Below are 14,949 nucleotides of genomic sequence, written 5' to 3' on the forward strand. Positions count from 1 at the left end.
TACGGCACGACGCTGGTTTGCCAAACCCTCATAAAACGCACAGTGTCATACAGCGTGCCACACACTCATCTGCAACAAGCAGTTCTCTGGAATTTCACAACCACACACCTCCCTCTCCGCCACCCCAACTAACCCAATAAACCACTTTTACAAGCCCTGAACAAGGGATTACCTCACTTCTGGCTCGCATTTCTTATCATACTTCATCTCCTTCCACTGAAATCTGTTGGAAGGAAGAGCTCCACATTTGCACAAAGCAAATGCCAGCAGCAGCCATCTTGGCTCTGGGCTGTGTTACCGTATAAACATGCTGAGCCAAGTAGCTGAGCTGTTCAAAACTTTCGCCGCAAGGCGCTAATTTAACTAGCCGCTAATTGCACCGTGCCACAGCCAAACTTGGCCTCTAGGTTAGTGTAACAGAACACACAAACACACACCGTCTCGTTACGAACACAACAGAGAGTGCAACAGAACACACACCGTCTCAGTACGAACACAGAAGCGAGTGTAACAGCACACACACCGTCTCGTTACGAACACGGAGGTGCAGGATGGGAACATGGCCGTGGCGTGTGTTAAATTTAAGGCCGTCGTCTTCTTGACGGGAAGAACAGCTGCGCCTCCAGGAGGGGGAGGGGACAGAGGGACTGAAATGCCTCTTATTGGGCAGGAGCTGGGATATTCAGACACTGCCTGTCGCTGACACACTCACGCAGCACACACACAACACACACTCACGCAGCACACACACTCACACACCACACACACCACACACACCACACACACCACACACACCACACACACCACACACACCACACACACACCTCATCTCCTGCAGGTGTATGACCCGGAAGTGAATTGCAGGGACTGACAATACACTTCGAGTGTGAAAAGATCAGAGGTCATGCTCTCTGGATTTAAAGGTTTAAACACAGTGTTCAAAGAACAATAGATGAAACTTAAAGGTGAAATGTGCCCCCTGGGCCAGTCCCAAAAGCATGAAGAAACAGGCTCTATCAGTAATAACACAACGCCGTTTTTTCACTTTACCCTAACACACACAGCCCGTGTGCACTGCACACCCGGGGAAGCGCTCTCTGAACCGTATCGAGCGCGACTCCGGTCCGAGAGAGGCCGACTCGCCTGTCCCTCAGGGGGAAGGCGGGGACACGCAGCGCTATCAATCACAGAGGGAAGTCCCTGGCCACGCCCCGGGTTCGACTCGAGGTTGCACAGCGTATTATTATCACTGCGGTGGAAAGAACCGCGGAAGGACTGGCAACCTCTGCCGTGCCAGACCTCCGAACACAATCCAGTCCGGGAGGGAATTCCCCCGGGCAGCCCGGGGGGGGAGGGTGAGGGGGGTGAGGTTTAAACGCTGACCGAGCAAGCCCCCTATCCCACGGACGGCCCAGCATGAGGCAACAAACCAATTAGGAGGCGATACGGGCGCTAAAAATACGCGAGGCTCCCCCCGCCGGCCGCGGGCTGACCTTTCCGTGGCAGGAGTCTGTTTTAGCCGCGCGCACGCGTCCAATCACCCCCCTGCCTTCGTCTCCGGTGGCAACGGCGATATTGGGTCACACCGAGACGAGAGGGGAGGAGAGGGGAGGGGAGGAGGAGGGCGGGAGAGGAGAGGAGAGGAGAGCGGAGGAGAGAGGGGGAGAGCAGAGGAGAGGAGGAGGGCGGGAGAGGAGAGGGGGGGAGAGGAGGAGAGGGGAGGGGAGGAGAGAGGAGAAAAGAGGAGGGGAGAGGAGGAGAGGGGGAGGGGGGGAGAGAGGAGTCGAGAGGAGGAGAGGAGGGGAGAGGAGAGAGGAGAGAGGAGAGGAGAGGAGAGAGGAGGAGAGGGGACTCTGTAATCGTCAGTCTCTTGAATACTCATGAGAATGAGCATGGCCCTGTCATTGATGACTGTGTCCTGGTGTGAAGATGCCTTTTTGCATCTTCACATCAGTAAAACTAAGGACATGTCTATAGACTTCAGACGCCTCCCCCCTGCTCCAGTGCATAGTGTAATCAAGGGGCAGGATGTTGATATGGTATCATGTTATAAGTATCTGGGCACCTTGATTGATGACCGGCTTAAGTTCGACTTGAACACCACTTCTGTGTGCAAGAGAGGACAACAAAGACTCTCTGCTCTCAGGAAACTTGCTAAGTTTCAGGTGGATAAAACATTGATGACACTGTTCTATAGAGCTTTTATTGAGTCTGTCCTGACGTTCTCCATTATCTGCTGGTATGGAAACGTCACTATCAAAGACAAGAATGCACTTTCTAAAATTGTGAATGTGGCCAATAAGATAGTGGGAGTGAAGTTCAATAGTCTTACTGAGTATTTCAACAAGTAGGTGTTTAACAAAGCCATGAATATCTATCAAGATAGAAGTCATCCTCTGTATACAGAATACATGTTGTTGCCATCTGGCTTATGATTTAACACTCCCATTGCTTTAAAACAGAGGTACAAAAATTCCTTTATCCCTCTTTCTATCCAAGCACTGAATGCACACAACAGAAGAAGATAGCCTTGTCCATTTAGTGACCCCATACCCCAATCCACTCCCTCTTTTTATATCTACCTTATATTTATTGAAACTGTATCTTGATTCTAAATGACTCAGTTTTTAATGCACTGCCAATATTTATCAGAACTGAACTATTTATTATGCTTCTTGTGCAGAATCTGTCTGTCTGTCTGTATTGTGTTATGCCTATTGTTGTGTGGTATGTGTGTGGTCCTGCTGCAAACAAATTGCCCATTTGGGACAAAGAATAAACTGAACTGAACTGAACTGAGGAGAGAGGAGGAGAGGAGGAGAGAGAGTGGAGGAGAGCAGAGGAGAGGAGGAGAGAGGAGAGTGGAGAGAGGAGAACAGAGGAGGAGAGAGGAGAGTGGAGAGAGGAGGAGAGGGGAGGAGAGAGGAGGAGAGAGGAGGAGAGCGGAGAAGAGAGGAGGAGAGTGGAGAGTGGAGAGAGGAGGAGAGGGGAGGAGAGAGGAGGAGAGAGGAGGAGAGCGGAGAAGAGAGGAGGAGAGAGGAGAGTGGAGAGAGGAGGAGAGGGGAGGAGAGCGGAGAAGAGAGGAGAAGAGAGGAGAGTGGAGAGAGGAGGAGAGAGGAGGAGAGCGGAGGAGAGAGGAGGAGAGAGGAGGAGGAGAGGGGAGGAGGTGAGGGAGGAGGAGAGGGGAGGAGGTGAGAGAGGAGGAGAGCAGAGGAGGAGGAGAGGAGGAGGAGAGAGGAGGAGAGAGGGGAGGAGATGAGAGAGGAGGAGAGCAGAGGAGGAGGAGAGGAGGAGAGAGGAGGAGAGAGGAGGAGCGCGGCACGTGACGCATGCTTCTGACGGCTAAGCGTGTTACCGGTTCCTCCGATGGCTCTGTCACGGGTCCTCGCAAAAACACCCGCAGAACTACAGAACAACCTCCCCCCCCTAGCTTTGAACATACATACATACATGAATATGAAAAATACCCATAAGCACCTGTTGCAACTCAGTTTGGGGTGTTGAGGATCTTCAGGTCCCAAATATTAGTGGAAGACAACGTTCTCTAGACTAGTTTAATTCCTTCCTTTTAACACTTTCATATTGCACAATAAGGGCACATACACCTCAGCACATGCAAAACCAACAACATGACCAACGATTGGTCACGGTATTTGTTTTGCACCAATCATTGGCCGTGTTACTAATTTTGTACACACTAAAGAGGTTTGTATGTGCTAACGGTCTAATCAGGCCCCAAGTGTACTAAACGTACCATTAAAACATACCAACAACAGTGTTTAGGGAATAAAAAACAAAACAAAGTAAAAGCAGGAATATACTCACAGTGCGAGCACATCTCCAAGGGATAACTCGATTCATTTCCCTAGGGAGAGAGAACAATAACAACGGGGTTAGCGCACACGTCTCGCAGTTATTACAAGCAAAGAAAACCAGGCAAGGGCGGCCACTGCATCGCAAGTGCAGGAGTAGGCGGACAAAATAATGACTTCCTGATGTACAGAACGCTACATCAACCCTCCTATTATGTAGAAACATTACGACGCCTTTCGTGTTTTGGGTCAAACGGACCACAGCATCTTAAAATGACAGATAAAAATGACACTAAAGATGAGCGTATCGTCTGCAATCCGCGGTTGTATATTTTCTAACATTTTATACAGCTAGTATAGTCAGAATCACACCACACAACACTAATAATAACTAATAATAATTAATAAATAAAAGATTAACTGGTTTCTAAGAGATGTCGAACACAGAACGGGGTCAAACTGACCCCAAACACAGTTGGTTAAAGTTGTAAGTAACACCACTGCCTGTGGTTGAGAAGAGGCCCCGCCCCCTACTGCAGAAACGAGAGGCCGTGATTCGCTACCGGCCCTGCCAATCCCTGCTAGACTTAGCCGGGACCTTGGTCGCTGGAGAATCTGAGGGCGTTCCGCAGCAGATCCAGTAAGAAGCCTTAGAGAGATACGGGCTTGCTATGAGAGACTGGTGTCAGGCCCAAAAAAACCCGCAAAACCAATGTGCTTTGGCCTGTCTACGAGATGAGATGTTAAACCGAGGTGCTGACTCATTGTGAGCAGTAAAGATCCCCTGACACACTGTGCAAAGAGTAGGGGGTTCCCCAATGTCCTGGCTAAATTCCCAACCTGCCACCTAATCATCCCCTGATTCCATAGGCTAAAATACTGTCCTCGCCCTCTCCACCTCCAGCTGGTGTGCGGTGAGCGTTCTGGCACAAAATGGCTGCCGTTGCATCAGCCAGGTGGGTGCTGCACATCGATGGTGGTTGAGGCGAGTTTCCCCCTCATCGCTGTAAAGCGCTTTGGGGGAAAGCTGTATAAAAGCTAGGAATTAGTCCTCTACCCCGAGTATTCAGGAGAACTTGAGAAGGCTACAGAAGGCTGTTGATATAGATACGATAACCTTTTTTGCCTCACAGAGAGATTTGGCTCGGACATTCAAGAGTTACCGGTCTGCTACAGTGCAAACTCACGGCTTACATTTCAGCAGAAAAAAGCATACATTTCACACAGAAAATGTACACCTTTCCTGCCATTTCAAACACACTCCAGGATACTGCACATCCCATAGAACATACTGCCACTCCACGCACTTCCTTACAGCGTGGATAAGAGAGAGAAGTCGACTAATTCTCCAGGTTCGCCAACCCTGTCCTCCCCCCCCCCCGCCCTCTGGTATTTAATTTATTTAGAAACACACAGATGACAGTATTTTACATTATGCATGAAAACAACAGAACAGCACGGGATCCTGGGACGTCGGTGGGAAATGAGGGCGATTCCGCGTTCCTGCTACGTCTCAGAGGGGTCGGGCGGGGCACGCATCGCCGGAGAGACAGAGAGAGAGAGGCACCAGGGCGTCCTAAAAACCCAGAGGAACCCTGGGATAGCTGATTACATCACACACCAGACACACTTACGTCTACTCCACTAACAGGTCCCATATTGTGGAAAATGACATTTTTCTCGTTACGAGGATTATAAAGGAGTTGTGGGTACTATAAAAAAAAAAAAAAACAGTGAAAGTATCAAAACGCAAAGTGCCCAAATAAATCCACACAATCTGTAGAAATTGTTTCGGACTTTGCCGTTCAGCTCGTTGGAGCTAGCCAGCCAATCAGAACAGAGGTTCACTGATATCAATGAGCCTTAAAGACACAGTCACTAAAACAGCCTGTTCTTGGTGAAGCTCATGAGAGGCGCTGGAGAATGGGCATGTAAAACTGGATAGAGATTGTTTTTGATCCTTAAAAACCACACAAACATCTACTTATGGATATCAGGGCCTAGAAGGAAACACTGGAAAGGTGTACAATAATGGGACCTTTAAATAACGAGCAAACAAGCACGCCCATTGGGGCCCCACCTCCACCTGTATCTGTATCTCACTATAAACCCACTTTGGCTGCCGCGCTTCACGGCGACCCTGATCGTTTGCGATGTGTAACGGGAGAGACGAGGCAAAGACCGAAATTTCAGAATGCGCCCTCCCCCCCCCCCCCGCCCCCCTCTTGCAAACGAGGCCAAAAGACTCCCGAAATATCAGTGAAACTAGCACAAAGCCCAGAGCTGGGACTCGGAGCACCGTGTAGAGCAAAGCGGACATCTTACTCGCGTATCCGTCCGTCCCGCCAGATTAGAAGCTGCACGTTTGTTACTTAGCAAATCTTTTTAAAACGAGAAAAGGTTCAGCTCCATGTCAAACAACATTCACGTGAACCACACCACGCTCAGCTCACTACTCATTTCACTGCCTGTGGGGGGGCAGCCTGTAGCCTAGTGCAGAGGTCACCATCCCGGGTCCTGGAGAGCTACAGGGTCTGCTGGTTTTTAACTCCGCACTCAATTAATCAATTACAGCGGTTGATTACACAGCTAACTCACCTCACCTGGTTACCCGGGTCTCGACAGGGTGCTGATTTTAAGGTGAAAACAAAAACCAGCGGACCCAGTAGCTCTCCAGGACCAGGGTTGGTGACCTCTGGCCTAGTGACTAAGATGCTTGACTGGAACCCGGAAGGATGGAGGTTCAAGTCCCGGTGTTGCCATGACAATATCTTGGGGGGGACTGGCCCCAGCTTACTCTAATCAACTGTAAGTCACTTTGGATAAAAACACCAGCTAAATAACTCATTTAATGTAGCATAACTCCTTAAGAGACAAGTCTGAAATATCTCTCTATTAAGGTTCAGGTTGACAGTAGTTCAAACAGATTTGAATTGAATTTAACTGTAATAACGACATTTCAACAGTACCAAGAGAAGAGCACTCAACAGCTTCAGTCGTAGTTTGACTGATGTGAACGTCAGTGAATACTGCATAATGAGGAATCATTTTTTTCCCCTGCGTCATCTCACGACCCACCCGAAACCATCAGCATCCCACCTCAACACTTCCCACAATGCACCAGCAGGCTCTGATCGCTCTTTAAACCACTGGGGCACATCACATAACTTGGATGTTATTTAGGTTTCATCAACATTCTCATTTCTGCAGTCGTTCCCCTGATCCAGTTTCTCCACAGGGCAAATTCAGCAGAAATTGTAGTCCGCACCTCTAGACAATTTCTCTAAATCGTTTAACCCTCTGAAGAGTAGGGTTTTTTTTGTTTTTTTTTTTTGTTCTAGAACTCCACTGCTTTCAGTCACCAGTACTGATTGTGACATCAGCATTAGAATGTTCAGTTACGAACATTCTAATCGCATATATATATATATATTGTAAATAATGCAGTTCTCAAAGGAGGATTGTGGCTCATTTTCACTGCTGAACGATCCCACATCCTCCCAGGCCCCCTCACAGGTACCTTCAGCTCACGGGATCAAAGTTCAACATGAGCAGAGCGAGGTCATCGCCTGTGTGATTGCCAGATCAGACGATGTCCATGTTTGCAGAAAGCTGAAGTGGAAGTCCTTCGATGCACATTAAAACCGATACAAGGATGAGATAATACGATAAATCCGTAATCCAATATACGTATATAACTGTAGCCTCTTGTTTATCTGAAGAGCCTTTTTAATTCATTTTAATTAAATCACTCCATAAAATTGACTCGTTACAGACATTAGCCGTTTGCAGAAGGATGAGATAAGATGACATAACGTTGCTTTTCCTGGAGAGCGTCTGAAGCGGACGGTGATCACTCCCACAGGGAGAACAGGGACGAGGACAGACGGCCACTCTCCCCGGCTCTGCCAGCTCAACCCTCAGCGTGCTGCAGACCGTAAACAAACACCACCGGCCGAGTGTGTATCGGAGGCCGCTACAAAATGGCTCCTTTCGCAGTCATGTTGAATGTGAGGAAGCGCCAATCCCACACAGAGCTTAAGAGTCAGAGTTTACAACTTTATTCATTCGTTTTATTTGTGCCGTTAGGTGTTTACTGACCAGCATTCAGCCGTTGTTCACTCATCAGTAAATCCAGAGAAAAGAAACGCATAACAGCAACTCTTTCGTCTTTAGCGTTAAGTATGTTTGCATTTCGCTCCAGTTTAACGAGGCCCCCCGAGTCACCCTGAATGGTGTCCGCTGGGTAATTATGAGCACACGTCACACACGGATTAATGCAACCAAGTTACAGATACACACACACACACACACACACATAAACACAGACATATACACACACACACACACATACACAGACATATACACACACACACATACACTCATACGCGCACGCATACAGACACAGACATACACACACACACACACACACACACACACACACACACACACACACATACACACATACACACATACACACATACACACATACACTCATACGCGCACGCATACAGACACAGACATACACACACACACACACACACACACACAAATACACACATACATACACATACACACGGTGGTACCCTATAGGTACATAAAGTCGTACCCCTAGCCACCAATATATAATTAATAAGTACCCTTTTTGCTTGGAAAACATACTCATTTGTACCCAAAGAGAACATCCAGGGTATCCAATTCATCTTTGAAGAACAAAAATGTACCTCCACTGTCACTGTATTTCTGACAGTGTAGACAAGCATCTTGCGGGATATGCTGAAGATGTCTTTGTATTCGTGATCCTTCGTAGGGAGCCTATCTTTCAGACAGGAGGAGAAAGCCATGCAGATCTCCCACAGATCAGTGACAAGAGCTGTGAGATTGGCCCAGAACAGCCCACACATAGCCCATGAGGCCAGTCCTGGTGGATAGAGCATTCCTAGACTTTCTCTAAAGGGGGCTTGTGTGTAGGGCAGACCTGCATGGGCACGTTTCAAACCAAACCAGAAACCTGCCCTTACCGGGCTGTGCGATCACGTACGAGGAAAAGAAGAAAGGGGCTAAAAACCGAACAACGTAAACGCTGGTGGAAATGTAACGTGAATGCAATGTAAATGCTGGCAAAAAAAAAGTGCCTTAGGGTTGCCCATCAGTCCAGGCCACAAACATGTGATGAGAACATTCTAATGCTGATGTCACAGTCATTGCTGGCGACAGGAAGCAAAGGAGTTCTGGAACACTACGACTTAAAGAGACAGGGGAAGAAAAAAAACTAAAAATAAAAAAAGCATTCCAAAACTCTTCAAAGGGTTAATTATGAATCAGATTATCTTTCTTTCTCTCCCACCCGGCGTACAGTAGAGAATGTGCCTTCCAGCGCAAAACCAAGACTGAGCTAGCTTTCCCCCGGATACCTCCCCCCTGTGATGTATAATTTAGACTCATGCCATTCTGTTCGAGTGTGCAAAGACCCCCCTCACGATACCCGGCATATGCACCAACGGTCATAAATTATGGACCGCGCAGAACGGCAGCAGACTGGAGCCGGAGCCGGAGCCAAAGCCGGGTATCTGGGACACGTACAGTAGAGGGGGAGAGGCAGGCAGGCAGGCAGGCAGGCAGGCAACCAGGTGCCCACAAACCCAAAACAACACTGCAAAGCCCGTGTATAGAAAACACAGCGGATCAAACGCTCACTGCAAGCGCAGTGCAGAACACAAGCGTGGAAAAGATGCAGATTGGCATCATAATAACTATAATTTGTTATTTAGCTGACCCTTTAATCCAAAGTGACTTACAGCTGATTAGACTAATCGGGGGACAATGGGACCCTGGAGCAATGTGGGGTCAAGGGCCACACGGCCGCGCAGATCTTATCGTGGCCACACCGGGGCTCGAACCGCCAACCTTCCGGGTCCCAGACCGAGGCCAGGCCACCAGCGACCAGCATCAGTGCCGTTTCAGGCACGTTTCAGGCACGCTTCACACATGCGTAACAGTACACAGGGCGCGTGGCTAAATGGCTAGGACAGGGTCGCAGCTCAGAGTCCTCAGCGCAGTACAGTGTGGGTTCCCGGCAGGCAGTCGGGCTGCGAGGAGAGGCCCACATCGCAGGCATCCCAGCATGCCTTGCAGCGGTGTAAACGGAGGGCGGGCGGCAGTCGCGAGCGGTGCTTTGTGACGCACAGAAGAAGCGCCGGCCCGGCGGGGGGGTTCTGTCCGACAGCGGTACCCGCATCAGCCGTAGACACGGGCTAGAGAGAGAGAACGGCACCAGAAAATTACGATTTCATAACCTTTCTTTCATTGTCCATGTCTCCAAGTAGCCTACAACAGACCCGTTCGCCGTCAGGGAAGAGCCATGCTTTCAGCACACATCACTGAATGTGTCTGGGACGGAGAAATGCATTAGAATCCAATTTTAACGGTTAACACGCGCACATTCGGTGCAGCGTTGAACGTTGCGAACGACTGATAAAAAGACGAAGGTTTCTGTGGGGTTTATCCTGTAACGTACCAACTGTACAGCTGGAGGTGGCACTCCGTTGCGTAACATTCAGAAATGGTGCCCGCCCAGCGCCTAGCCGGGCCAGTGAAAATGCTGAAGGAAAAATAAAAATGTGACACATTTGAATACATTCATTACGTAACAAATGAGCGAAATAAAAAATGTATTCGGCCTCATTTGCAATTACATACCATGATGTAACCTTAAAAGAATAATCTGCTGTAATGTTACAGGGCCCCAAACATCCCATCATGACAAATTCAGATTTCAGGGCACAGCGATGCCAGAGACATCAGTATGCATGATAAACCGCAGAATATTTTACCACTCTCACTTAACACCATTTTCAGACGCATGCCGAGAGACCATTTTATGCTGCAGCACCGACGGTGCCTCCCACCACGAGCAGGCCCACCGCAGAGGGACTGTTTTACATTTTAAAAACTTATTTTCCTCAATTTTCAGCTCTGGAAACAAACAGAGCTGAACCCAAGCCAAGTCAGCAGCCCCACATAAAATCAAGGAGACCGTGATGTTTTACCCTTGTCAGCTCTTGCCGGAAATGAGGCTAACGAACACTCCAGTATTAGGATTACCTATATAAATAAAGTACTAATATTATCGTTATTATAGTCCTCTGTAATGTGTCAGGAAGGGTGTATCACAAAAGGCTTTTTCATTGTGGTCTGACAGGCCAGAGCTGTGTCTACAGGTGAGTTAGAAGAACAAAATGTTACCACAAGCGTGTTAAGCAGCTGTATCATACACAAGTGTGGGTGCTGGGTTTTATTCCAACCAAGCAGCAACACACCTGACTCAACCACTAGGGTCTGTGCTCAGCTCCTTGATCAGTAGAGTCAGGTGTGTAAACTGCCTGGTTGGAACAGAATCCCGCACCCACACCGGCCCTCTCTGGGTTAGATTGAGTTTCCCTGAGAAGCACCATTTTGTGTTCTGGTTCCTCAGTGGTGGAATGACTTGCCTACCACTGTCAGAACAGCAGAATCCCTCCCCCTATTTCGACGCAGACTCAAAACCCACCTTTTCAAACTCTACCTTAGTCCTCCCTCCTGATTTCTCCCACCCCCCCTTTCTGATATCCCTATCCTTGTCTAACCCTGCCCCCACCCCCAAATAAAAAAATATATATATTTGCACTTATGACGACTATGTTTAGAACAGCATTTCATGTGTATTTTGCTAGTTCTGGATGTGATGCTTTGACTTATGGTAGAACCTATGCACTTGTAAGTCGCTTTAGATTAAAAGCTTCTGCCAAATGACTAAAATGTAAAATGTGTCCCGCTCTGTCCCACAGAGAACGTGCGCACTCCTTGAGGTCGTCCCACAGAGAACGTGCACACTCCTTGAAATCGTCCCACAGAGGAACGTGCGCACACCTTGAGGTCGTCCCACAGAGAACGTGCACACTCCTTGAGGTCGTCCCACAGAGAACGTGCACACTCAGAGGAACGTGCACACTCCTTGAGGTCGTCCCACAGGGAACGTGCACACTCCTTGAGGTCGTCCCACAGAGAACGTGCACACTCAGAGGAACGTGCGCACTCCTTGATGTCGTCCCACAGGGAACGTGCACACTCCTTGAGGTCGTCCCACAGAGGAACGTGCACACTCAGAGGAACGTGCGCACTCCTTGATGTCGTCCCACAGAGGAACGTGCGCACTCCTTGAGGTCGTCCCACAGGGAACGTGCACACTCCTTGAGGTCGTCCCACAGAGGAACGTGCACACTCAGAGGAACGTGCGCACTCCTTGATGTCGTCCCACAGAGGAACGTGCGCACTCCTTGATGTCGTCCCACAGAGGAACGTGCGCACTCCTTGATGTCGTCCCACAGAGGAACGTGCACACTCAGAGGAACGTGCGCACTCCTTGAGGCAGAAACCCACTCACCCTGCAGCGGGGAAGCGCTATTTTTAAGCGCAGCGATGACCCCGCAGGTCACGGAGGATTAGCTTAGCGCCTCCTTGCACGGTAAACGTCTTTCAGCGAGCGGGTAATCCCTCCGCCCCCTTCCCCCGTGTCCCCGACAGCGCCCCTCGCTGCGATCCTGGGGCGGAACCCGGCAGGAACCCGCGCGCGGCGGGAAGAGCAGCCCTGCAGGAGCGTCCGCACGGCGACGCGGAGCGCGGCGGTAAATTTAGACCCCGCGGATAACGACAAAAGGCCAAGGGGGGATTGGAGGTTTAGGATTAGCTCAACTGAACGTGAGGACAGGTCAAACACACACTCCCACACACCGTGGCAGCGTTCAGGAACAACGCCAAAACCTGAAAACATTTTGTGAGTAAGAAAACCTTTTTGGGAAAAAAAAAAAAAAAAAAGAATGTCCAAATACCAAAGGTTTACCAGAAGTTAAAAGTTTTTCCACAAAATGCACATTCATCCAATTGAAGGGCATCGTCGTTTTGACCATTCACTGATCTGTTGAACTTTCACGTCAAAAATGTTGTCTGAACGATGTCCCTGCAACAGAGTGAAAAAGTAACGCAGAGGACACAAACACACTTCCCAGCACAGGAACACACAAACACACTTCCCAGCGCAGGAGCACACAAACACACTTCCCAGCGCAGGAGCACACAAACACACTTCCCAGCGCAGGAACACACAAACACACTTCCCAGCGCAAGAACACACAAACACACTTCCCAGCGCAGGAACACACAAACACACTTCCCAGCGCAGGAACACACAAACACACTTCCCAGCGCAGGAACACACAAACACACTTCCCAGAGCAGGAACACACAAACACACTTCCCAGCGCAGGAACACACAAACACACTTCCCAGCGCAGGAGCACACAAACACACTTCCCAGCGCAGGAGCACACAAACACACTTCCCAGCACAGGAACACACAAACACACTTCCCAGAGCAGGAACACACAAACACACTTCCCAGCGCAGGAACACACAAACACACTTCCCAGCGCAGGAACACACAAACACACTTCCCAGCGCAGGAACACACAAACACACTTCCCAGCGCAGGAACACACAAACACACTTCCCAGCGCAGGAACACACAAACACACTTCCCAGAGCAGGAACACACAAACACACTTCCCAGCGCAGGAACACACAAACACACTTCCCAGCGCAGGAGCACACAAACACACTTCCCAGCGCAGGAACACACAAACACACTTCCCAGCGCAGGAGCACACAAACACACTTCCCAGCGCAGGAACACACAAACACACTTCCCAGCACAGGAACACACAAACACACTTCCCAGCACAGGAACACACAAACACACTTCCCAGCGCAGGAACACACAAACACACTTCCCAGAGTGCACCTGGCTGCATCACCGGGATTCAATCAACTGCCACTTATGTAATATTGAAAAATATACAAGTGAATATATTTGCTTATATGAAGTCACATTACCAGACCTGGTCAAAGAGGTAGGTCGACAAACTAGCACACACAACATAAAAACCCCACAAATCCTAAAAATACGGCACAATGGGGCAGCCTTTAGGTTCAGGTACATGACTGTGGGTTGTACGCATGTTCAATCCCCAGTGTAGCCACAATAAGAACGACACAGCTATTGGGTCCTTCAGAACCCCACACTGCCCCAGGGGGGATTTTCCTAATCAACTGTAAGTCACTTTGTATAAAAGCGTCAGCGTCAGCTAACTATTTTAAAAAGATACTACTATTATTATTATTATTATTATTATCGTTAAAGTAATCACACCATGCACTCACACAACACCACACCAGGAGGACTAACTGACACACTCAAACATGGGAACTACGCACCACGCCAGGGTCAAATACGTGATTGTTTTGCATTCAAATATGTTTTATTGTTCGACTGATATGCACCAGACAAGCTCGGTAATGTAAAGTAATGAAATCCAAATCAATTATGTACCTGACCCAGGTGTGCATATTCCCCCGGACACTAGGGCCCTGGTTATAATGTCTAACCCTTGGATATTTATCGAGGGTCTATTAATCAGGGGGAAAAAATACTTGTATATAGGCTCTATATAAATACGTATTTTGTATGATATAACACTTGACCTAGAATAGAATTGCAAAAATTGTGGCTAAAGAGACACAGCATTTCCTGCAGTGATTGTTACGCTAAAACCACAGCACCTGTAGGTCCCTGCGGCCAACAATGGCGATGGGTACACAAGCCAAGGCCCTGGTTTCCTTTTTAAAAATAGAAATAATAAATATATAATTTTTTTTTTTTTTAATCGCATGACATTGGCGTTCTTCAGGGGGAGAGGAGGCCCAGAGCGCTCCGTTTTAACGCACCGTAGCCGTGCGGTTCGTGGATTTCGCGCGGCCGTTTTCGGGTGAAAACGCGAACACTTCAGAAACGAGGCGGCTCTGAAGCAGCCGACCGAGCCTTTCGCTTCGGTTCAAACGATAAAATGCAAATCGGCCGTCGCCCGTCACAGCATCTCCTGGTAAAAAAAGGCCCCCTCTGTGTGAAGAACACCGCAGGCTGAGGGGAAACAGGAAATGTGAAACGCTAGGCCGTCACAGGGATGTGTGAAAACGCCAGTCCTTACGGTTTTTTTTTTCTGCTCTAAAGGAAGTCATTGTATTCCTGGAAAAGTCCTGGAAAAAA

The 14,949-nt window shown here is 48.8% G+C and overlaps 1 protein-coding gene across 1 annotated transcript in view; it reads right to left on the reverse strand.

Moving 5' to 3' along the window:
- LOC133122803 (calcineurin subunit B type 1-like) overlaps nt 1-14,949 on the reverse strand; it is a 33,776-nt gene that overhangs the window by 11,789 nt on the left and 7,038 nt on the right. The window contains exon 2 of the mRNA XM_061232974.1: nt 3,826-3,865. Coding sequence (XP_061088958.1) covers nt 3,826-3,865 — 40 coding nt within the window. The remainder of the gene's footprint in view (nt 1-3,825; nt 3,866-14,949) is intronic.

The sequence above is a fragment of the Conger conger genome, chromosome 2, assembly GCF_963514075.1.
Source record: "Conger conger chromosome 2, fConCon1.1, whole genome shotgun sequence".
Lineage (NCBI taxonomy): Eukaryota > Metazoa > Chordata > Actinopteri > Anguilliformes > Congridae > Conger > Conger conger.